The sequence below is a fragment of the Diceros bicornis genome, chromosome 5 (genome assembly GCF_020826845.1).
Source record: "Diceros bicornis minor isolate mBicDic1 chromosome 5, mDicBic1.mat.cur, whole genome shotgun sequence".
NCBI lineage: Eukaryota > Metazoa > Chordata > Mammalia > Perissodactyla > Rhinocerotidae > Diceros > Diceros bicornis.
The window spans coordinates 32,066,297-32,091,671 of NC_080744.1; the positions used below are offsets into that span (position 1 = coordinate 32,066,297).

General features: G+C 44.4%; 1 protein-coding gene across 1 annotated transcript in view; it reads right to left on the reverse strand.

Moving 5' to 3' along the window:
- The window catches only part of RYR3 (ryanodine receptor 3), a 345,772-nt gene that overhangs the window by 51,806 nt on the left and 268,591 nt on the right, over positions 1 to 25,375 (reverse strand). The window contains exons 65-70 of the mRNA XM_058540531.1: positions 24,136 to 24,266; positions 16,930 to 17,250; positions 14,043 to 14,283; positions 6,851 to 6,938; positions 6,656 to 6,748; positions 1,086 to 1,100 (exon numbers count right to left, since the gene is read on the reverse strand). Coding sequence (XP_058396514.1) covers positions 1,086 to 1,100; positions 6,656 to 6,748; positions 6,851 to 6,938; positions 14,043 to 14,283; positions 16,930 to 17,250; positions 24,136 to 24,266 — 889 coding nt within the window. The remainder of the gene's footprint in view (positions 1 to 1,085; positions 1,101 to 6,655; positions 6,749 to 6,850; positions 6,939 to 14,042; positions 14,284 to 16,929; positions 17,251 to 24,135; positions 24,267 to 25,375) is intronic.

The window sequence follows — 25,375 nt, forward strand, 5'->3', positions numbered from 1 at the left end:
CCTCAAATCATCCATAAAGGATAGAACCCGGTTTTGTGTGTATACACCATGAGTATTGTGTACCTATAAAGGTAAAAGGTAAATAGTAACATGCAGTATACAATCGAGTAAATATGCAAAATGTAACTATGTGGATTTGATACACAATCTAAATAGTTTCTTCCTCCCTATTTTATTTGGCCAATCTCATGTTGTCCTAATTACAAATGCTGCATATATGACTCCAATGTGCCTGCTACTTAAATAAAGCATTTCTAATCCTCCCAACAACTCTGAGACATGAGCAAGTCAGTTTTATAAATGAAAACATGATGCTCCGGGAAGTGAAGTGATTTTTCCAAGGTCACACAGGAGGTAAGTGTCTGAGCCAGCATCCAGACTCAAGTCTCTCTGGCCATGGCTCCATTTTCCTTTTCTAACTAATTGCTGCACGTGACCTGGTTCCTGCACATCTCCCTTTCTTTGCCACATACCTTAGGGTAAAGGGCTTGGGACAGCAGACACATTGATGAAGAGACAAATATTTCCAAGTAATAACCTGTATGGGTCACAGGAAAATTGTCCCAGGGTTTATTCTACCATATGCACATTTTATGCAAAAACTCATGGCTATTTGTTGATTTCAAATCCTTGAGTTTAGTCTTGGGAAAACTCTTTTTGAATCATGGGAGCCTTGCACAAGAGGCAGAAGTGTACAACGTGAAAGGCTGGGACCGCTGACAGCAAACGGGACCCTGGTGGCACAGCAGAGGAGTGAGTCTCTCAGGCTCTCAAGCCCTGTCAGCATCCCTATCTCTGTTATGTGCTGGCTGCAGAGTGGGCAGCTGGGGAAGGGAGCAGAGATAGCAAGGAGACCTCGGTTAGGGCGAGGCTTGGCTGGCTTCCCCGGCTTCCCCATTCCAAGGGTGGGTAGGCCTACATTCACTCTTTGACAGGCAGTTGTCTTCCCTGGAGCAGGCCTGGGGGACCTCCAGGTGGGGAATCCTTCTGTACCACCCCCATGGTGATCACAGTGCAGAGGGGGGCCAGAGCCCGGCACCTCTACTACTAGGACAGAAAAGACACGTCATGCATTTGACCTGTACCTTTACTTGCATGGCCTGTGTGGAAAGACAAAAGAGAAGAAACAAGGAGAAGAGTTGGTTAGTAAAAGGAGAAGAGTCGGTTAGTAAAAAGTCCAAGGAACAAGGTACCACATGTTAGTCAGAGCTTCTCAGCCCACACAACAGAACTCAACCGTTCTGGAGGCCAGTTGAGCACGGCATGAAGAGCGAGCGGGAGGTTAGGATGGACGTTAATTTGGTCAAAAGGATTTATACCCAGACCAAGCAATGCCCCTGGGGTGAGGTTATCTCAGAGACCAGCCCACCAGAGTGTGACACTCAGCCTCAGGTGGTCTTTGGATCTGGTCACCCACATGAACTCTTAGATGTAAAGTCCTTTCCCTCCCGCCTCCCTCCTTTCACCTGGGTGGGCTGCAGACAATCTGCCATGTAACCAAAGCCCCCAATTTTCTTCCTTCTTTCCACCCACCACATTAGCACCTCCAGCAGATCTGTGGCTACAAAAAGAGAGGCAAGAACTGAGCTAAGGGGCAATTGCATGTGCTTCTGCTAAAAAAAGGTTTGCTAAAAAAAAAAAAACAGTACTCTAGGAAAATCCAACGTGGTTCAGGATTACCCCATCGCCCAGAACCATGGAGCATCTCCCTTCCTGTGCTGTGACCTTTAAATATACCTTAGGTCCGAGGCTCCTACATGCTACAGGTTCTAATTTTATTCTTTTCTTCACATATTGCTAAGATCAGTTAACCAGTGCATTTCCCTAATGCTGGAAATGCTTTTCTTTCTCTTTGAACAGGTAGCTGAAACTTTTTATTTTCCAGACAGAAATTTATGAATTCCTATACCTTCAAAATCATTTCACTTTCCCACACTTTGTCATCTGTAGTTTATGATCAAACAGATGATTTTATGTGTGTCCTTAAGGAAAAAATATAGCCTCTTAAGGGAAAGGGAGTTTGAGGAGGACACACCGCGGGGGGCTGGTGTGTTGCACTGAGACAGCACAGGGGTATGGCAAACCTGCACTGCATGAAGTTCTTATCCCACTGAAAGTCAACCTAACAGTAGATACTGGAGGGAAAGGTGAATTTCCAGAAGCCAGTCTGAGAATGAGAAAGCAAGAGAAAGAGAGAGCAAAAGAAAGAAGGAGGGCAGTGGGAGAAGGGGTGAAGGGAAGAGAGAGAGAGGGAGAGAGGGAAGAGTGAGGGAGAGGGAGGGAATGGAAGGGGGAGGGAGGAGGGGGAGAGGGGAGGGGTGGAGAGGGAGGGAAGATGAGAATGGGGGAAGGAGGAGGGGGAGGAGGCAGGGGGAGAAGAGCAAGGGGAGAGGGGAGTGAAGGGGGGTGGAGAGAGAGGGGGAGGGGGAGAGGGTGGAGCAGGAGGGAGGGTGAGAAGAATGGGAGGAGGGGGGGAAGGGGGGAGGGCAGCAGGAGTTGAAATCGGCAGTTAGCCATTGATAATTAAGTAGGTAGGAACTAAAGTTTTTTTTTCCTGTTTGCAATTACTGGTTACAGCTTTTAGCTGTTTACCCACCCATTGTTAACTGTGCTGTTTAGGCAATATGCTATCTGACTCCCACCAGGTTCCTATAGATAACATCTCCCTGGCACCTGGATCACCATGGTAATGGGTGTTTGAGCTGCTTTTCAAGAATTAGAACCCCTTGTCCACTTCAGGCCAGTTGAGACCACCAACCCATCAACTGGGCCCGCGCAGATGTCTGATAAGCGACTTTTGACATCAAGAGGCTAAAAATTCCACCCTTGGGTCATGCTAAAGCTGCCATTTTGTGAACATGCGTCCTATGAAGAGGAATGAAGTCTGACTACGCTTGCGCAGATCATCAGTTACCTCACCTCTCCTCACCTCCAATCATCTATCTCCACATTTCAGACCACCTTGCCCCCTACCCCATAAATATCCCTGAGTCTCCATTATTGGGTGGGCAGATTTGAGATTTGTTCTCCCGTTTTCCTCACTTGGCTGCCTTGTGATTAAACACTCTCCCTGCTGCAATCTCGTCGTCTTGGTATGTGGCATTCTGGGTGACGGGCAAACAACAAACCTGGTTCGTTAACAGAGGGAGAGGGAGAAGATGGGAGGAGGAGAGGGGACAGAGGGGAAGAGTGCGGGAGAAGGAGGGGGGAGAGGGGGCGGAGAGAGGGGGGAGGGGGAGAGATCACCAGAGCTACACAAATTCAAGAGTGAAGAGAATGTAAATAAAAGTCAAAAAAGGTGGGAAGTGGAGAGAATGAGAGAGAGAGGAGATTGAAGTAAGAAGCAAACCCACACATGTCCTTCTGAACACCCCTGAAAAACTCTAAGCTATCTTCTAAAGTCTTCCCAGTTCTTTTTCCATACACTGAAATCACACTCAAGGGGTGTGGTGGCTTTGAGCGACAAGGCACTCTAATATGTCGTGCATCACCACTCTTTTATTGTTTACAATCTTGGCCAAGGAACTGGCATTTCTTGGGCTAAACACGTTCTAACTCACCATTCCCCTCCGAGGAAGCTGCTGCCATTTTTCCAGAAAACAAAACAAGTTTAAAAACAAAACAAAAAAACACTTGCTCAGCTTAGTTACCTTTAGCTTAACATATATTTACAAACCGGTGTTATATAAACAAAATATACAATGAGCTCTCCCAAAACTCTGCTTTAGCTGCCAGAAAAATAACACATCTTTGAACTGACCTTCATTTAATCAAGTATGAACTGTGTGGCCCACTGTATATTTTTTTTCTGCTTCCTTTCCTTTTGCAATGGCATGTGCAGTGTGTGTGGGCGTGCAGCATTCCAAGAAACACCTCGCTGCAACGGCTGCCATATGCATGAGGCCAATTTCATTTATACAACACCAGAATTCAATTCAGAGTGGAGGTAAAAGCAAGCACAGGTGGATAGGTGACCATTCTCATCAGGTGGGAGAGAGAACATCTAATTTCAGGGAGGCAAAGGCAATGGGGATTTGTCTGATAATAAGGAAGAATACTACCTCCCCATTCTCTCAATATGTAGTTCTACATCCAAAAAATACCAGAAATGGCTATAAGTTGCTGTTTATTGGAGGCATGGGATCTCTCTGTCTGAAATAGTAAACTGCATTTATCTCTATCCTAGAGATGCAGTTTAAAACTGACTTTTTTTTTTTTAAAGATTTTATTTTTTCCCCCCAAAGCCCCAGTAGATTGTTGTACGTCATAGCTGCACATCCTTCTAGTTGCTGTATGTGGGACACGGCCTCAGCATGGCCGGAGAAGTGGTGTGTTGGTGCGCGCCCGGGATCCGAACCCAGGCCGCCAGCAGCGGAGCACACACACTTAACCGCTAAGCCACGGGGCCGGCCCTAAAACTGACTTTTAAACAGAGCATCCTAGTAGAGCTGGGAGGAGTCAGGTAGTAAGCCCATTCTACAGATTGGTAAATTGGGGCCCAGAGGAGTTAAGTGAATGATGCAAGGCCATACCTCCACTTAAGAGCTGGGCCAAGGGTTGGACTTAGCTTCCTTTCAGTCTCTAATCCTATTTACCACTATACTTTGTGTCTCGACTGAGGCAACAGGAACAATATGAATATTTGTGACCCTGAGGAGCATGGCAAATATTATTTAATGTCTAGGGAGTGTCCTCATATCCACTACACTGCAACTTTGACCCTTTTCCATGTGGCTCAGAAAAAGATGGCATACAATGTCAATGGAAATAAAATGAAAGTGTTTGCTCCTGTAGACTAAGCTTACCAACGGGGAAGATGCACAGATTCTGAATATGACCATCCTCTGGCAAGACAAACATACCCTTTTCTCATCCAGTGATGTGAATGAACAAAACTTCAGGTTAGTTTGTTAGTAGGTTAGTTTTGAAATGTCATTCTCTGTCACCTCATCTTTTTCCAAGTGTAAAACCAAGGACCCTGAGTATCCACTCATCAGCAGAGGGCTGAGATGTCTTTGCCATTTCTGCTCATCTGGGATCCAAATCCTTACATTAGTCATTTCCATTGCTCTGCTGCCATCCGTTGACAATACCAATGGATGCTAGCTGGTTTGGTCCTGAGCCAGTGGCTCGTCCCCAAGCTGAAGGTAGCATGGAATCTGTCTGGGAATTATTGACTTTCTGTAGGTAGACGGGGTCAAAGCAGAGCCTGTGATGGCTGTAAGAAGACCCTTTGGAGGGAACTTAAGATAAATGTCCAGGGATCGGGAATCTGAAAAATCAGATCTTGTGTACTTCACATGAGCAGCAAATGCATTTGCCAAAAGTTGAATGCAAAATGAATTTTGGAATATCAAATAAAAATTATCTAAAGTACCAAAGGACCCACCATAAGTAAGGTTCCTTTGCAGCAGATTCCTCTTGAATGTGAATATATAGTTCTGAACTCTCTGTACATGTACAATTTTATTTATCAAACTTTATTAAGCAGTGTATACATGGAAGGTTCAGAGTGACCACAGCTGACCAGAGCTAGCCACATATGGTGAAGTTTTGGGTGCTAAAATTTTCATTCTTGGTGTCATACCAGCCCCATGTCTGCAGCTCCACATACACAGGTCTTCCATCCCAGATGGTTATTTGGAAAGATGCCCTAAAGGCTTTGCTACAAACCCAGGATTGTCATCTTTCCAGAACCGATTTTCACTTCTGAGGGGTCCCCATGCACACTGCACTTTCATATTCCTCAAAGGCAACACTGTACCAGCAATGAGAGAGATGCACATCTCAGGTATTACATGTCACTTATACTTGACATATACAGTCAACCCTCATTGAGGCACACTTCTCAAGGGAACAGAGTCAAAGGTAAGCCATAACAGCTGGTAACAAAACATCACATTTAAGTAAGCCTTGCTTTTGTATGTACACCTGAAGGAGTGTGTCTGAGAATTCTCTCCAATCGAAATAGCAATGCAAAGCTGACTCAGGAGGAGCTGGGAGGCCAGTGGATGCCCACCCTCCCACTCCCTGCCCCGTATTCCTGCTACACTCCTCCCTATACGTTACTCTTTTTTTTCAGATAGATATCTGATATGCCCTCTTTCAAACATTTCCTGCAGGGAGATGGACAAATGTTTGGGTTACTGAATGCAACTCATGTGGAATATAAACAGAAGGCATTAAGAGGTCAGCAGAACTGAAATAAAACAGCTATTGGATGTTCCAGATAGGAGAAAAACGAGTATACTGTAAGAATATGTGTTAACGAAATCTTCAAAGCAAGGTACTTTCCTCACAGCTAATCAAAAGGCGGGTCTGGGCACGTGTATTTTTGTAGCTTCACCACATGGGAAGTAGTTCTATTTTAAAACAACTAACAGCAGCTTTTGTTTGGGAGACCTCTCGAATGCCTTAGGCAAGTCTTGAAACTTAAACTTTTTGACATACAAGCAGCTATTTATTCATAAAATGTGATGACCATGCTTATTGGAGAGCAGTTTCTTCCGGTTCATTCTCAAAGAAACAACAGTAGAGACTGTTGGTTTTCGTGGTTTGACCTAAATGCAGTACGGAGCTAACCCCTTCATACATCCAAAATACAGAGCTGAGGTCAAGGTTGAGGAGTCTGTGAAATTGATAGCTAAGGACTTACTTTTGACATCTTGCTTTTGCTGTCTCCAGTTAAAAATGCCAAATTATTAATTTCATTCTGAATCACAAAATTTTGCTCTTCCCTCTTGAAGTTCTAAGTGGAGAGGAAATAAAATAGCAAACATTACAAGACAGCTTCCCGAGGTCTGTACCTTTCACAGGCGTCTCTGAATCCAAAACCCACATGTGTCCTTACGTGAGATTTACACCACAGGATGAAGATCTCGGCCACCATGCGGAAGAGCTGGTCAGAATCGGCATCCGGGCTCTTAAGCCAGTTAGATCTGAGTTGAAAAGTAAATGAATAGGCATATGAAATTCAGTAATGATTGAAATAGTTACACTTTAAAATTTATACCGACATCAGATGCACATAGTTATCCAGATAAAACTGCATTGCCATACGAAGGCAATCTTCAGAGAGACTAAATACCAATACACTCCTCATATGCTGGTAGGCATGTAATTGTAGATACTGCTGAAGGACCTAAAATAATCGTTTCCATTTTACCAAAGGATTCAAGGATTATCGTAACAAACAGATGTCAGAAATCAACATTTCAAAATTGTCAAAGGTAGGTTTTTTTTCTTCTTTAAACTGATGAGATGATTAAGGTTGCACACTAAGTTTTGGGACAGGCTTCCTGTAATCCATAAGGCTAGTAAGGCTAAGAAAGTCTTGGTCACCATGACATCTAATCTTGTCATTGACACTTGTCTTTGTCAAGCCTCTGAAATTCTGAGCACTGTATAAACAGTTCAGTCTGACTTTTTCCTTTCAAAGCCAATTTTACGAATGAAATTTGTAAGACTGTTTTTCACTGTTATTTGAAGTGCATGGGAAGAGACCAAACATCTCCTGTGCCCTCTGAAATGGTTTGGAAATTTCCTATAAATAGGCGTTGCTAATTTTTTTTTTTTTTTTTTAAACCAGGCTAAGCTAAGAAATTTCATAGTGGCAGCAAGGCGGCTAAACTGCAGTAGAATTCAGTCATTTCCTAAAAGTTGTCCTGCCCCTAAGCATCTTAGACATTTTATATTTTGGAAGGGTTGAGTGAGTTGCTATTTTCAAATATCTGCATAAAGTGACACAGTAGAAGTTAAAATGTCTATTGTCTTTCTTATGTTAAAGAAAACTTCAGCTCTCACAGATGGTCTGAAAAACCATTGTCCCTTGGTGCATGCAGGATAATGGCTATCAAAAGCCAGTTCCCTAAGACCTGGGATATCAGACTGAATTGCCTAAGCAGCCTGTACCTTCTAGTACATTCATGGATAGCACCAGGCAAAGGAAGAAAGATGAAGACTCATGAGGCCAAGACCACCTTTGGATCTCTCTCTCAATTCCTTCCTGCCCTGAGTTACAGCCTCACGGATGTTCTTGTCTAATCTTTCTTGTTTTCTACCTCAAACAGCCTCTCCTTTATATGGTAGACACTACAGGTTGTCTACCCAACACTCACTCTCCTCTTCTTCCTTAGGAACAAAATCCTGTTTTATTCAGGTTGTCATTGTGCCTCGCCGAAGCTCACATTCCCAGCCTCCCTTGAGGGAGAGCCACGTAACTAAGTTCTGATCAGTGATGGAAGCGGAAGTTGTTGGATGGGCCTTCTGGAAAAGCTCTAAAATGGATCAGATAGCTGAAGGTGCCCTTTGCCTTTCCTCTATTGCTTTTCTACTTTCTGTCTGGAATGAAAATATGATGGCTTGAACTCTAATTGGCATATTGCACCATAAAGTAACTTTGAAGATGGAAGCCGATGTTAAGGACAGAAAGACAAATGAGTGATGGTTTCTAATAAGGAGCAACCATACTGGCCTTGGATTGGATATCTCTGGGCTTCTTTTATGTGTGAGATTTAACTTGTAATTTCTTTAAGACACTATAATCAAGTATCCATTACTAGCAGCAAAATGCAATCCAAACTTGAGTCTTGAGATGGGTAATGCTGTTTGATTTCTTTTATATTGATGTTTCAGGAGTGCTTTTTCAGGGTTAAATGTCAAGTTTTATCAGAACTGCCAGCTGTTCCTTCTTTAGTGTTTTGGTCTAAATGAGCTTTGTAGGTTTGCATTATGCCTTGAGTGGGAAGAGGCGAGGGGTCACGTCCTGTCCTGCCAAGGAAAAGTACAGCCACAGGGAGTGAGCAGCAGGAGCACTGAAAACAAAATCTTAGGTAAACATTTCCTTAGAGGAGAAATAGGAGGATTTTGATACCTCTGCCTTCACATGAGAACGCAGTTTCAGCTGAATGAATCTGTTTTCAACACTCTTCTTCTTCTAAGAGGCATATCTTAGAAGAAGGTGAGGTCTTTTCTTCAGGTTCAGAGTAATGGGTATTAACGAAGAGGATCTCATTAAATGTTTTCCACCAGGCACACAATCTCTGTGCACCTCTATCAAACAGATTGAGATGGTATTTGCAGAACAGAAGATCCTGACCTCACCTCTCCTATTTTCCCATATCCTTTCTACCCCCAAATGATATAACCAGACTCGTATCCTCCCTGCTCCCAGTCTTCCACAGAATTCAGCTCTCTCTCAATATTCAGACCCTTGATCCTTTTGGAGGTACTTAACTGATCTGTGGGTCTCTTTTACCATCTGCACTGTGTGCTGCCAAAAGGCACTTGGAAAATGCAAGGCTGTAAGTGGGGAAGAAAGTTGGGTTTAGAGGCAATGATCTGGGGGGTGATGGTTGAAGCAACCAAAGTGGATGAAATTACTGAGCATATTAACAGAAAATGAGAAGCGCAAGAATAAAGTCTTGGCTGATAGCAAGAATAAGGAGAGCTAGACTTCCATTTTTAAAATAAGTTATCAAGCTTTCAAAGAAAGTAAAGCCATGCTCCTCTGTTCACGGTCAGGTTGTCCGACTCAGAGGTAAGAGCTTATCTCCCCTGGTTCCTAAGCCCCCTGTAGAGGACACAGTCTGAGGTAGTCACCACACAGGATTTACTCGGATTCCCTTCAACAGTTTGAGAGATGGGTTTTCACCAAAAATCACACTATTTAAAGTTGTTCATTCCTATGTTCCGAGTGTTTCTGATTTCCAGAAAGAAGCTGAGAAGCCGTTGCCTCGCACAGGGAGATTTATTTAACCTATGTTGACTTGTATCTCCTGGCATGAGGAGATGGAGAGCTGATTTGCTCTGCTCTGATCACACCACACCTGGAGCTCTGGCTCATTCCCGGTCAGCTTCAGGCTGAAGACTGACCAACAGAAGCTTCTCTTCAGAAGAGTATCCTCAGTGGTGAAGAAACTTGAAACACTGCTGTGCCAAGGCTGAAGGAACTGCAAAGATTTAATATGATGAGGAAAACAGGAGGACAACAGGACAAGATGGTGCCCTTCAATGTTTGAAAAACTGCCACAAGGAAGATTGGAGTAGTTTTGCGTGGCTCTAAAGAGCAAAATCTGAGCTGGTGGGTAGGAGTTACAGATTTGAGCTCACAATGGTTCGAACTGTCTGAAACTAGAACTGGAGTCCGTGTACGGCAAGGGTGTACCTGTTGTCTATAACCATGATAATCAGAGGCCAGGAAAAGGGAAGGGGGTGTTTCTTCATCCAGTTAGAAGTAAGATGAGGTGACCTCTAACATTCCTGCCAACCCCACAATCTCATAATTCCAAGCCAGCTAATTCTTTGGGGCCAAGGAAGGACCTAAAGAAGGAAAAGGCGCACACATAGGAAGGAAGTATTTCTAAGCAAGGCTCAGATGGCCATAATGCTCCCTGGTGTTCAGCGAAGAATGGGTTGAAAAGTGGGGATGAATGAATTAATGATGATCTCAAAGACTTCCTGACATTGCCATTTTTAGCAAGAAACACTGTGTAAGTGGAACACACTCTAGCTTGAGTCTTGATGGTCAATAGTGACAACTGCAATTAAAGGGCTGTTCCAGGAGCAACCTGACACCACTTTCATGTTTGTTTTTACCTCAAACTCTGACAAATTCCTTCTCTAAACTGCTAACATAATCATGTTAACAGAAATGACTAAAATGATGGCCCTGAAAGCAGGGTTTCTTTTGAGAAAGTAAGTAAAATTTCCCATAGATAGGTAAGAGATTGTATACATATATGTGTGTGTGTGTGTGTGTGTGTGTGTAAGCTGTTTATTTTGAAATGTGAAATATAAGTAATCTTAAGTAAAGTATTTTAAATAGTAAGTAGAATTTATCTTATAAAATAAATACTAAATTGGGCATATCCAGACCTATTCTCTGCCCATGACAGAATGGCATACCATTCAAAAAGTTAGCAATATTCTCCAAATATTCCTAGGTCCTTTCAATATCTACAATGGAGTATTTTAAAATTAAACTTTCCCAAATTTATATGTTAGGCCTGAAAACTTTAGGAGGGTGTGGTATAATAAAAATAGCTATTTGGTCTTTGCCCCCAACTGGGACCAATGATCCTTTGTTCCTTTGCCTGTTCATAGATGTTCGCCTCCTCTGTCCTCACTTCCCTCATCGTCCAGCTTAAATTCCATGGTCAATCTTTATAATTACCCTCTTACACACACAACTCCCTAACCTATTTTTCTTTGTCATATTTACTTTGCAAAACCCCAACCCTGGTTAAGTCCAACTCTCTTCTTACTCTGGGCCTGTACGCGATGGCAGAACTGGCTGGAAAAAAAGACAACCTGCTGATGGGTCTCACTTTAAATTCATGACCACAGATCCCAAGTAGGGGCCTTAATGCTGCTCGGCAATCACAATGCACTTCCGAGGTCCATCTACTCTCCCACTTTCCCTGGACACTGCCTCATACCTTCTCCCACTCCTCAAACCTCCAAGCACCTTCTCCCATCCTCACTCAGCTGATGATCTTTCTTCCTAGATCACTGAGAATGGAAGCAACCAGTAAAGGACTCTTACAGACTCCCCCCCTGTACATATAGATGGATGTAGGTATATATGTGTGTGTATGTGTGTATCTACCAGCATCAGCACCCATACTCCCTGCCCTCCTGCTTGCTGCTGTGGATGAACTAGCTAATGCTGACCCTTTGCCTGCTCAAGTACATTGCTTTAGAAATTCTCTCTCTCACTCTTACATGATCAATCTCCTCTTCTCTGTTGGATCATTCCCATTAACAAAGACACAAGACAACAAGTCTCCCATCTTAAAAACTCTTCTCTTGACCCTATTTCTGCTTCCAGCTAGCATCCCATTTCTTTGTTCTCCTTTATAGTAAAACTCCTTGGACAAGTTTTCTGTACTGCTGTCTCCAAGTCCTTTTCTCCCATTCTCTTCTAGCCCACTTCAAAGAGGCTTTCATCTCTATTGCTCCACTGAAACTGCTTTTGTCGAGGTCACCGATAACCTTCATTCATCATTCTTTTCTCCTGGAAACGCTTTGTGAAGTTGGCACGCAAGACACAACAATCTGTTGGTGTCCTCCTGTCTCGTTGGTTGCTCCCTCTCAGTCTCAGTCTAATTTGCTGTCCCTCCTCTTCTTCTGACCTCTTAATGTTGGAGAGCACAAGGACTCAGTCCCTAGAACTCTTCTTTCCCCTCCTCAATCCTTTATTCATCTTATCCAGGCCCATGATTCTTAAATACTACATATCAACACGTCAATGACTCCCAAATTCCTGTCTATGCCAGACCTCTCTTCTGAACTCTGGACTCATATATTAACTGCCCACTTAACATTTTCATTATTATATTGAATAAGCAATCAAATTTAACATGTCCAAAAGTGATCTCCTGATCTTCCCCTAAAAAACTTCTGCACCTACAATTTTCCCCAACTCGATTGCTGGAAACTCCATCCTTCCATTTGCCCAGAATCATCTTTGACTCTCCTCTCTTCTCTCATTCCCAGTCTGGAAGTCCCAAGGGCTCTACCTTCAACATAGACCCAGAATCTGACATCTTCTGTCAAACTTCATTGCTACCACCCTGGCCCCAGCAACCACTAACTCTTTTTTTTTGTTTTTAATTGTGGTAAAATACATACAACATAAAATCTGCCATTAGTGACATTTAATACATTCGCAATGTTGGGCAACCACTATCACTATCTAGTTCCAGAACATTTTCAGGACTCCAAAAGGAAACCCCAATCCCATTAAGCAGTTGCTCCTCAATGCCCCCTCCCTCCAGGCCCCTGGCAACCACTAGTCTGCTCTGTCTGTTTGGATTACCATCAGCTCTTGACTAGATAATTGTGAGTCTCCCAACTGGTCTCCTCACTTCTTTATTTGCCCCCATCCCTCACCACAGTGCCCAGAGAGTGAATCAGATCACATCACAGATTAGCTCAAAACCTCCAGCAACTTCTCATCTCACTCAGAGGAAAAGCCAGAGTCTTCACAGTGGCCTCAAGGCCCTGTACTCTCGGCCCCGTGTTGCCTCTCTGACAGCTCCTATTGCTCTCCCCACCCCTCACTCTTCTCCAGCTACGTTAGACTCCTTGTGGTTCCTTGAACCTCCCAAACACACTCCTTCCTTTGGGATTGCACCAGATGTTCCTTCTTCCTGGAGCATCCTTCCCCAGGCCTGCGTGATTCCCGACCACATCTCCTCAGGTCTTTGCTCAAATGCAGATTTCTCAGTAACATCCAATTAACACTGTGACTCCACCCCACCCTGGCTCTCCTAATTCCCCTTACCCTGCTTTGCATAATTTACCTATATTTGTAAATTATAAGTAAAGTGTATAAGTAAATAGATAAGTATATAAGTACTTATTCTGTTTATTGTCTGCATGCCCCACTCCCCTGCCAGAATGAAAGCTCCCAAAGCCAGACATCTTTGTTTTTTTTTTTTTTGTGAGGAAGATCAGCCCTGAGCTAATATCTGTTGCCAATCCTCCTCTTTTTTGCTGAGGAAGATTGGCCCTGGGCTAATATCTGTGCCCATCTTTCTTTACTTTATATGGCACGCCACCACAGCATGGCTTGACAAGCGGTGTGTCGGTGCGCTCCCAGGATCCGAACCTGTGAACCCTGGGCTGCTGCAGTGGAGTGTGAGCACTTAACCACTACACCACTGGGCCAGCCCCATCTTTGTCTGCTTTGTTTATTCCTGTTCTCCAATGCCTGGAATAGTCTTGACACACAGTCAGTACTATCTGTTGAATGAATGTGTGACAAAACAGCCGAGGGACAAAAATGGGTTGCTGCTACCCTTATTTGACCAACACCCTCTTACCTGTGGTAGCCTGTGAGGATGGAAAGGGTGGCCATGGCACTGACCACATAGAATCACTGGTCAAGGAAAGCCCTGTCCAGATGGCCTACACCAGGGACTTTTTGTGGGGGGGGGGCCCACTGGTGGTGGCAGCTGTGACCTCCCTCTCTCACCTGTCACACAACCCAATGCCATGGTTCCGTCCTGTGGCCAGCTTCCCCCGGCCTCCTGTACCTGTTGTTGTCCACATAGCGGATCAGCATGGGGTAGAAGGCATAGAGGTCTCTGCAGAGGACTGCGAACTCGTCCAGGATGAGGAGCTCTGCCTCCTGAGTGTCCCCTTTGCTGTCGGCTTTCAGCTGCTCCTCCTCATGCACAGTCTTGACAGCCTTTTTCTTCAGCTTCTCCAGAGTTGGGATGAAGTGGCTTCTCAGCAGGTCAGGCCTGGCTTTGCTGATGATTGGCTGGGCGTACACTGTGTTTGCAAACAAAAGGGCCTTCCCCTCATTTCACATAGTATGACAAGTGATCAAAAAAAGAAGAAGCGGTACTGAAAGGTGATGCTGTGACAATCCATCAGCTCAGGACAGCACCTGCTAGTTCCCTTCCTTAACCTTCCACTGGGCACTTCCCTCTCCTGAAGCCACAGTTGGCGGGTGGAGCCACAGGAGGAGGGCCCTATTCCTGTTCTGCTTCTCCAGGCCATGGGGAGCCCCCGCTACCCCTGAACTCCTCACGCATGCATGGCGTTTGCCACACCTCTCAGCTCTTCATAACAGACTATCTTGTCTCATTTTACAGCACATTCATGTTGGTTTTGGCTCATTAGCTGGATTAGAAACTCCTTGAAGGAAGCCTTTTGTTCATAATAGCCCACACTGTGCTGAGCCAAGAGCAAGCACTCAATACTATGATTTCTGGTTATTTTATAGGAAAACCTGTTGTTAAAAATACATTAACCCAACCCCAGTTCTCAGTCCTCAACACTTGAGAACTGCCAACCTACTGCCTGGAGGCTCCTCTGGGCCCTGAGAAAGGCAGACAAGCCATTATCAGCCATAGTGAACTGAGAGGCTGGGGAGGCCAGTAGAAGTCATAGAGCAGAAACGAGCAATCAGTGGGATGTGGGGCTATGATTCTGGCCCTCTTCACGAGAAAGATAAAACCTACATGTCTTACCCTTTTTCTCAAATGGAATATCCTATTCGTCCAATTCATAAGAAAGATCTGAATCAGAGTAATTATTAAAAAAATAAGTGAAATAAAATTAATGAGAGTCATGAACCATTGATAATATGCATTGCGTATTTTGTGTATTTCCAAGTTTCTTTACCTTAGGGCATTTCAATTGGAAACAGCCTACATTACAGCACTTTTTCTTTTTGATCTCCCTTTGCCTTATTTTTTTTTTGCGCGTGTGTGAGGAAGACCAGCCCTGAGCTAACATCTGATGCCATCCCTCCTCTTTTTTGCTGAGGAAGATTGGCCCTGGGCTAACACCCATGCCCATCCTCCTCTACTTTATATGGGATGCCGCCACAGCATGGCCTGACAAGCGGTGCATCGGTGCACGTCCGGGATCCAAACCTGCGAACCCTGGGCTGCTGAAGCCGAGCATGTGCACCTAACAGCTATGCCACTGGGCCGGCCCTGCCTCGTTTTTAACTTTCATTAAAAAAAACTGTTTTCGAAGGAGAAAGTGAAGGCAGCTCTCTGCTGAGATGCATTAACCAAGAAGTCAAAACTTGTGCTGTGATGGCTCACATTTCACACCCCACCGTTACTGAGGCACACCTCTGCTTTGGGCCTGTAATCAGAACGGCTACTCCAGATGTGGGTGATTTGGGGTTACTATTTAAATTTGACTTGGTTTAGGCAGCAGGAATTAAGTGGCCTGAATGAATGAGATCTGGACTCACCCGTGGAGTAACAGGCCAAGTTCAGTTCCCACCAGTGCTGCCCGTGCTATGACGTACTCCCTCTCTGCACCTCTAGGGAGCCAAGGGAACCGACGCTTTGATCTCCTTCCTTCCCTTAATCCAGATTTACAAATTAGAGCTCCTCAACAAACTGCCATAGGGTTAACACTATTCTTGGGCTAATGGGTAAGAAAGGAACACCAACTTTATTTACTCAGATGTTCACAGAGGCCTGTATGGTCTAGTAGCCATCAGCACCCAAAAGATTTGTAATTCTGATCTCAGTTCATTTCGGAGATAGGAAGGGAGTAAGAACTTTTATTCCTTGGTCTTGCAGAGGAACATCTACTCATTTGTCCAGGAAGGTAAATACCTAGAGTTGGGCTGATAGCTCCCTTTGACCTAGCCGCTGTGTCCCGTGGTCCAGGAAAGTGTGTGGGTGAAGCTTTTACAGAGGAGTGGTCTGTCTAAACCATAGGTCCATCAAAGGCAATGACTTTGCCTTAGCTTCTACCTCCTCAGACTCTACTTTAACACAGAGGACACTAAATCTTCATGGTTTCCTGACTGTGGAAGGCATGGCTATTCATTTCCCAAGGCTTTCCTCTTTTTGAAGTTGCTTCAGGAACAGAAAATCAGCTAACAACATTCACTAAGAGCCTACTGCATGCAAGGAGTTCTAAATGCATACAAAAAAGTCAAAACAAAAACCAAGTGATGCTACTGTGAACCTAAATTAGACAAGTGTCTTAGAAAGCATAAAGTGAAATACAAATGCTAGGAACTCACAGTATAGCCCAGATGGGAGTGAACTTTATAGGTGTGGAAAGCACACAAGATCACTTACCGCGAAAATAGGGACAATTATTGCTGTAAGAGCAAATGGGATTCTTAAGTATCAAAAGCAAATAAAGCAATGACCATCTGAGTTGGGAAGAGTTTATCAAGAAGGGCTTCCTGGAGATTTGAGGGGCCTGGATTGGTTGGGGAGTGGGGCAGGAGCATTTGCTGCAGGAAGCTCTACCAGAGAATAAGTTGATTCTTTTTACTGTAAAGCAACTAAAGGGGTGGTGGGAGGGAACAGTTTAAAGATAGACTAGAGCTTGCTTGAAACCATCATATAATCAACAAAAGAGATGAAAAGAGAATCCAGGCATCTTGGTCCCAGGGCCAGGGACTAGGGAGAAAAGCATTTGTGATACCTGCAATGCGCTTCATCCAGGAGGCCTCGTCGATGCCCAGGTTGTTGTTGATGATTTTCAGAATGTTGCCCAGGATGACACTGAGGTGTTCAGAGGTGACCTTGGTGCACCAGGGCCCTGTGCTAGGGGGCAGGTGCTCAGGCCCCCGCTCCCACCAGTAGGACAGGTAGTTGCAGAGCATGGGCAGGATCACCTCAATGACGTGTGGCATCTCCGTGTACCGAGCCCCTGACTCGGCCAGGTCGTTGATTTCCTTCATCAGATCTTCCAGCTGGGGGACATCAGGACACATCTCTTCCACTGTGTCTGGCATCCCCAGAACTGACCGAGAGGGTACAGGAAGAATAAAGGGACAGTAATTTATTTATTTATTTATTTATTTATTTTTTGAGGAAGATCAGCCCTGAGCTAACATCCATGCTAATCCTCCTCTTTTTTTTTTTTTTTCTGCTGAGGAAGACCGGCTCTGAGCTAACATCTATTGCCAATCCTCCTCCTTTTTTTTCCCCAAAGCCCCAGTAGATAGTTGTATGTCATAGTTGCACATCCTTCCAGTTGCTGTATGTGGGACATGGACTCAGCATGGCTGGAGAAGCGGTGCGTCCGTGCGCGCCCGGGATCCGAACCCGGGCCGCCAGTAGCGGAGCACGCGCACTTAACTGCTAAGCCACAGGGCCGGCCCAAGGGGACAGTAATTTAAAAGCACAAATGGTGCAAGTCCCACCTTTGTCCCACCCTTCCTTTGGTCTTCAGGTGTAAGTTTCCATCCCAGAGCCTCATATGAGTGAGCATTGCATGTGGAGGAGCTTCTGTCCTCCAGCTGTCTGTGCAAAGATGGCAGCTTCCAGAGGCTGGGTTATCTTCCTAGATGTCATATTCAGGTTAAAACACTTCACCATAAGGTTAAAACAGCATAACAGAGACATGGCTGAAGGACATTTCATAAAACTTCAACACGATAAAGCCAGTCTCTTGGCTTCTCCCACTTCCCCTGCTGCCTGGGCCTCAGTGTGTCCCCTGCAGGAGAGGCAGCACTAGGAGGAGAAAAGCAACTCATCGGTGTTTAGTTGCCAACTCGTGGTTCAATCACCTGGATCATATCTGTACTGGTTAGAAAAGGAAAAAGAAACTCCTCTAATCAAGTATTCCTTCGGCTGGAGCAGAGACAACAATACTTTCCATTAGGTTGAAATTTGGGGGGAAAAGCCATTGTACTTGCATTGATTTTTGCATGTACAACAGAAGTTACTGATGATCTGAGGTGACCCATGCCAAGACTTCCTGTCAATCACTTAAACCTTTTTGTTTCTGAAGGCTTCTGTGCAAGAAATGGTGAGTTAGTCTTATCTTTTCCTCACACTGAAGACTGAGGTCACTTCACTGAACAAGGACAGACAGGATGAAGTGGCAACAGACAGAGTTCAACATTAAACTGAGGAAGGTTGTCAGATATAAGATTGCAAACAGAAGCAGCCAGGGGATATCTGTCCTGTTCTCCTTATGTTAAAGGACAGGACAAGACGGGAGAGACCAGAAGCATCCTGAGGTTCCTGAAGGGAGAGAAGATAACAAGGGCTCTGAGGGGAGGGATACGGGGCAGTCTGAGAAAGAAGCACAAGCCTAAAGCTCAGGGCAGGCATCAATTTATCTCACTGCTCCCCACCGAGACCGCCGCAGCCAGAGAGGCAGATCATCCACGGACTCCACCTACAGGCCAAACTTCTCACACTGCGGCCAACGCATCAGGCACCACAGGGGCTAGGGAGTCCGAGAAGCCACAGGAAAATGTGGATCGTTTTCCCAGAACATCAGCTCAGCTAGATGATTTGAGGAAACTATTTTTGATATTAGGAGTAAAATGGAAAGTTCTCATGAATTTCAAAGGACAAAGCAGAAGACTTCAAATAAACTTTTATGGTCAGTGAATTGGGTCATGCATGTAGGCCCTTTGCCATTGGGGTTACTCCTGGCTTGAGGTCTCTCTTCTCTAGATTTTAGGTTCCTGGGAACTGCAGGGTTAATGAATAAGAGGCCACAGCAAATTCTCTGGCCTTTAGAAATACTGGCCAATTGCAGCGATTTCTCCCACAATTGTACTGCCTGGAGCAGAGAACAATCCTGGCTATCTTGAGACAATGAACCTGTGGCTGAGATAAGTGGTTCTACTGGAATGGCACGTGCAGTTGCAAAGCAATGGACCCGGAGGAGCCTCCGTGCTCTGGAGCAGACCCCATGAAGTCCTAACATCCTTTCCCTAGTGATGACTCTGCTGCTATCACTACGGCTTTTTGGGAAGCAGAAGGCTAAAGATCTCTCTTCCTTGGAAGTCGGGAGTGGACTACTGTCCTTTAAAATCCAGACAATTCAAAAGGACAGTAGCATGAAAGCCAAAGAATGCTGAACTCCTGTGATTTACAGCAGAAGGGAATTATATGGGTCAGACATAGTTTACCGCCAATGCTGGTCATTTGCAGAGAGCAAGTCTGGCCTGTACCTTGCAGTAGAGCAAAAAGAATCAGGGGTGACATCAATGTAGGGGTCTGGGGAGACCCTCACAAACAAAATAACTATACACATATAATGTCAGTAAATAGGTAAAGACAGAGAAGTCAAACTTTCCACCCTGAGGCTCTGCACACGGAACAATGCCAACTGCCACAGATGCAACTAAAGTTTACAATTGTTTGCTGTAAAATTATAAATGAGAAGGCTCAGGTGTGTGTGCTTAAATGTCACATGGGCAATACATTATCATGAACACTTTTTTTTTCCTCCCTAAGAAAAGCAGAGTTGCTTGAAGTCGCTGCTCTGGAGTCATTATAATGACCTTTAGAAGTTATTTATATGTAATTGGTCCTTGAATGGAAGAAACATTTGTGTTCTAGATGGTGTTTTGTACTTCAAATGCCACATAATAAACCCACAGAATGAATGTTGCTAAGTTGTCTACCTGGAAAACAGCCTCAGCTGGGTCCTGTTAGAATCAGACGCAAGACTGTTAGGGATCATTAGAACACACTGTCCTTTCATCTTCTAGATCAATGATTCTCAGAGTGGGGTCCGCCCACCAGCAGTGGCAGCATTGCCTGCAAACTTGTTAGCACCTACTGAATCCAGAGCTACTGAATCAGGAACTCTAGGGGGTGGACTCAGCGATCTTTATTCTAACAAGCCTTCCAAGTGATTCTGATATATGCCAGGGTTTTAGAACCACTGACTTAGATTCTAAAGTTGCGTTTTCTCCACCAAGCAGCTCTTCCCTCAAGAAGACAGCACCAGAGAGGACCTCCTTTTTGTAGCATAGGCAGACAGCTTACGTGGGAAGAGGACTTCCTTCGCCTCTGGTTGATTATTCCAATAAGGGTTGGGAAAGCACACTGCTGGTGACTAGGATGTTTTGGTCAATCTAATATTCTGATTAACAGACTGCTGCCACACATAACCAAAGATTTATCTAGTTTTGAATAACTGGCACATAACAGTATTAAACCTTTTCTAGGCATATGTTAATAATTTTTGGATGAGTCAGAAAATGCTCCAGGATCTTATAGGACAGGAGAGTTACTAACATAAGTTACTCTGCTGGCAAAACAACTGTCAATTAATAGAGATGTCCAATGGACTGAAGGCTTGATCAATCAGTTCATAGTGCATTTCTAACCCAAAGGGCTCACATCATTTGTCCCCCTATACATCCGGCCCCTACTTAATTCCTCAGGCCACCCACTTTGTATAATGAATGAAGTCTACCTTCTTAGAGTCCATTAAGCCATCAGTCATTCTCTGGCCTGGTTATCCCAGAATACATATTCATGTACACTCTACTGTTCAAGAGCCATCTACATGGTCAGCATTCACTCTCTGTTGATTAAGTGAATAATGAAAAACATGGGATCAGGGGACTTGGGAACTGAGTCCCACAGTGTGTCACTGATGGATGAAGAACTGTGTCATCTCTAATCACAACCTTGTCTTTCTTCCTTGTAGAGTATGCAATGATTGATACTTATTTTTTCTGTATGAATATATCTTATTAAATCAATGTAAAGGTATATAAAAGAAGAAGGAACATGTTTCAAACAGCCCTTGAGAAGGAGAACAATGGGACAGTTATTCTCCTCCCTCACAAAGCCAATCCGGGGTTTCCTCCACCTTTGTCAAGTTCTCATTTTGCCTGTGTGGGAGATCAAGATTTCGCCACCCTGAAATATATCTCTTTACCTTGATTGTTTTCTCTGACGGACATTTGACCTCCCCCACTAATTGCCTAAAGAATTTGACATAGTAACTCCTTCCTAGAACAGATCTTCTATCTGATCGCTGTAATATAATGTAAAATAGATGTTACAATAGGAAAGGCACCAACAAGCCCATCTTATCAGAAGTTCTATCTCTCTGGCCACATTCTCTGGATGGCCCTGCACGGAGTTGCCAGACAAACATTTACATTTATAAGGGAAATCTCCATTTGTAAAGGTATCTCCCTCTCTGTATTGGGAAGAGGGGGGAAGACTTCATTTCTAGAAACTTATCAATGTGGAAGGTGAGGCCTTAAATCTGCATAATAACCTTACACTTGTTTACAGTGCTTTAGTGGTGATCTCCTGTAACTGACACCCCCCACCCCCAACATCCTCCTCTGTCTTTAGGTGAAGACGGTATTTAAGATGAGAATTTCTGCTATTGTGTTGAGAAACGCAGTGTCCCTGGTTTCTCCCATGTATACATGTTATTAAACTTGGTATTATTTTCTCCTGCTAACCTGTCTTGTTAATTATTTGGCCAGCCATAAGAACCTTAAGGGAAAGGGCAGAGAGGGATTCTCCCTCTTCCCCCACACCTGCTACCTCTACGAGCTCAAGAGCCAAGTAGGCCTCTTTCCCAGGCACGGCTCTACACCTTGGTGATACAGAGATACACTATTTCTTGACTCACAGTTGGAGCAGAATAAATGTGTAAGAATCCAGCACTGTCATGATGGGGCCCATGTCCCTTTGGAGCTGGGGAGCTACACTTGGGCTGGCGTTTGCCTATAGATGTCACAGCCATTTATTTCTCAGTGTTACCAAAGCCTGCTCAGTTGCTCAGCTCCCACTTAACAGTGAGATGTGACTCACTCAGAGTCATGAGAGGGCGGAGAAAAACAAGGTTTGGAAATACATTTTTGCTAGTCCAAGAAAGGGGAGAAAGAGTGAGATGAGGCTGAGTGCGTTGGGTAATGAACTTAGAGATTTCATATGAGACTTTGGAAGGCTGAGGCATCTCGGCAATGTTTATCTCTTGACAAGCTCTGAGACACTAGTCTCCACTGTATTCCAGCTCAGGAAAAGAATTTTATTAAGCGGCCTTGTCTAAATTGTCCTGGTCATCATTTCTGGGGGTGAGGTGATGTGCTTCTTTTATCTGAAGTAACTAGAAGCAAGTGGGAATAAAGTCACTATGGCTTAGCACTCTGCATTCTTAGATGGAAAGAAGAGTGGCGACAAAGAAACTTGTGGCAAGAACCCGAACTCTTTTCCTCACGATCTAACGACAGTTTGAAAAGGCGACTTGAACTAAATGGAATTGCTACACAGTCCAGTCATCCACTGGTACTGTGTTTTAATATTTTAAGGAAATACTGGTTCTGAATAGGATGGGGTCTAGTTTTAAACGGTTTACTATGGTGTTTTCTTTTTCTTAATATTGACTACGCCCACAGTGTGGTAATTTTTCCTTCATATTACATCAAATCATTGTAGCTCTTTTTAGTTGAAGTCCCAGCTTGATTCACGGTTGCTGCTTGAAGCTCCCCTATTCTCTTCCGTTGCTCTTCAGCAGGAGCATAATTCATCCACATATGAGGATTCTCCCTTTTACCCTCCAGAAGCAGGTTTACAACCTGCCTTGGATATTCTAGGTTATTCTAGAATAGGGGGTGGAAAACTTTTTCTGTAAAGGGCCAGACAGTAAATATTTTAGGCATTGCAGGCCAGATGGTCTTTGCTGACACTACTCAACTCTGCCACAGTAGTTGAAGGGTAGCGGAATGTGCCATCCAAAAATACGCCTCGTTGGCATAAGGATTATTTTCAGCTGATTTTATTTTTAAGAAACTGCACAAGGAAAAGCTCAGAAAAAAGAGTAGGTTACCCTTTTGTAAGAGAAATCTACATTTATAAAGGAAATTTACATTAGAAAGGGGGCCTACCCCAGGAAGGGAGCTATTACCAAACATAACTTGTTCATCTGAGAGACGCTGCATGGCAGGGCAACCTTTATTTACCACACATTTCCTCTCCTCACCCTCCTGTGAATTGCCTCCTCCTCTTTGAAGTCTCAGACCCCTATCCCTCTCCTTACTTCAGGATGGCATATAAGGCTCAATCGTCTGGCTACCTTTTGAGTCTCATATGTTTGTGGGGCTCCTGTACATACATGTACGTATGTAATTAAAATTGTTTTTTTTCCTCCTGTTAATCTCTTTTTTATGGAGAGGGGTCTCAGCCAAGAACAATGAAGAGTAGAGGGAAAATAATTTTTCCTCCCTTATGTAGTGCTAAAGCAGCCACAGACAACATGTAAATGAGTGGGTGTGACCGTGTTCCAATAAAAAGTTATTTACAAAAATGGGCAGCAGGCCCGATTTGGCCCATGGCCATGGTTTGCCGACTGCTGTTCTAGAACTTAGTGCCTCAACACTCCTGTTAAATTCTGCTTCTTGTGTAATTTCAATTCCTTCTGGTGTTTTTCTATGCTTTATTTTCCATGAAGATGGAGAACATGTGGTCATCATCCTTGGAAACACAGGCTCTCCTTGCACTTGAGAAGTGTAATTAGGTTATTAGTGCAGGTGTGCCCCTTCTGTTGACACTCTGGAGGGAAACCCTGAGAAAGGAGTCACATCCCCAGATGCAGGAGAACTGAGACCCAGAGCAGACAAGAGAACCTGAGGTCTTAGGACAGAAGGGATTTCGAAATCAATACACTGTCTCCTCATTTTATAGAAGATGAAACCAAAGTCTAATGATAACAAAGTTCTTGCCCAGGCCCATTTTTCCAGTAAGATGGAGACATGCAACGTAGTCCCAGCTGTCACCTCCCAGCCCCTCTCAGATCACATAAACCAACAGTGCTGCAGGGCTGCCGGTCCCTGCTTGTGGCCTTCCTTCCCGGCTGCTCTCCTCTCAGCACCTGGGTTGATGATCTCTGTGGGAAGATACTTACTAGACCTCTCTCTGGGGGTTTTGGTATTGAAGACCGAGAGTGGATTGTAGCGGTTAAGGGTAGGCTCCAGGAATGCCACTGGTATGGCAGCTGTCAGTGAGGCGAGACATTCTCCAAGGGCAGGACGTTGCCTAGAAACAAAGAAGTCCATTTACAAGTGGTGCCACCCACATGCTGGTCCCCTGCATTGGTGGGCCAGACCCCTTTCCCAGGATGGCTCAGGCCACTTCCTTACAGATTACCCCACTCGACATCGCTAGGCTCTGGGCTCAGCAAGGCTGCATGTACTTCTCCCTCCCCCATCTTTCTCTGGACACCAACCAATGATTGACAATGGTCTTACTACCTGGAACCTATTCTTAACTGGCTAAGGCGATATAATACACTATGTAGCTTTGTTCTTCTCTCCTAGCATGTCTGAGAGCAAGTTTTGCTGGCATCCAAATTGAAATTGATTCTCCTTGTTCTCAAAATGTTTTGAAATCTTTGTGTAATTTCTGTGTCTATTCCCTGCTATGGATGGAGCCTGTGTCCACCAGTGGGAACAGTAGATAATGGGCCAAAAGCACCAAGGAGACACAAGATAAAAGACCCACCTTGCAATAGAAATAACAGGTCCTACAGCACATTGCTTGATGTAGAGGAAAGACCTCTAATGCCTATTACTTCTCTCTCTTCCTTTCACAAATATTTGAATGTCTACCATGCATTGAGCTCTGGGTTTTAAGTCTTTCTGTGAAACAAATGATCAAACAAAAACAAAATGCTTGGGATTCCAAGTTCAGATTTCTAGTCCTCCAGCTGAGAGGATGTGCGCTTGCTTGCAGGATGACCAGGTCTGTAAGTGTAAGTGATGGAACCAGTCATTGGCTGGGAAAGCAGAGCTAGTCCTGAAATAACACTTCCCTCTCCCAGACCTGGGCCTAGCCTTGGAATTTTAGCATCTAACCCAGCAGGCCCTTTCTGCTAGTGACACAATACAATGACAGTGCTTGTTTGAAGGGGCCTGTATGGGGGCTGACATCTGTTGCTTTCTGATGAATGAGAGACCAGAGCCATCCGTTTTCCACCCATCAGTATCTTCTCACTCATTGGCATTCAATCATGGACAGACTACACACCTGACCTGTGAGTTACACACGTGATGTCAGTTCCCAGATAAGGGGAAAAATTTCTTCAAATAAACCAATAATGTGAATCTTTTGTTAGACCATGATACAGAGGCAATTAGTGGAAAATG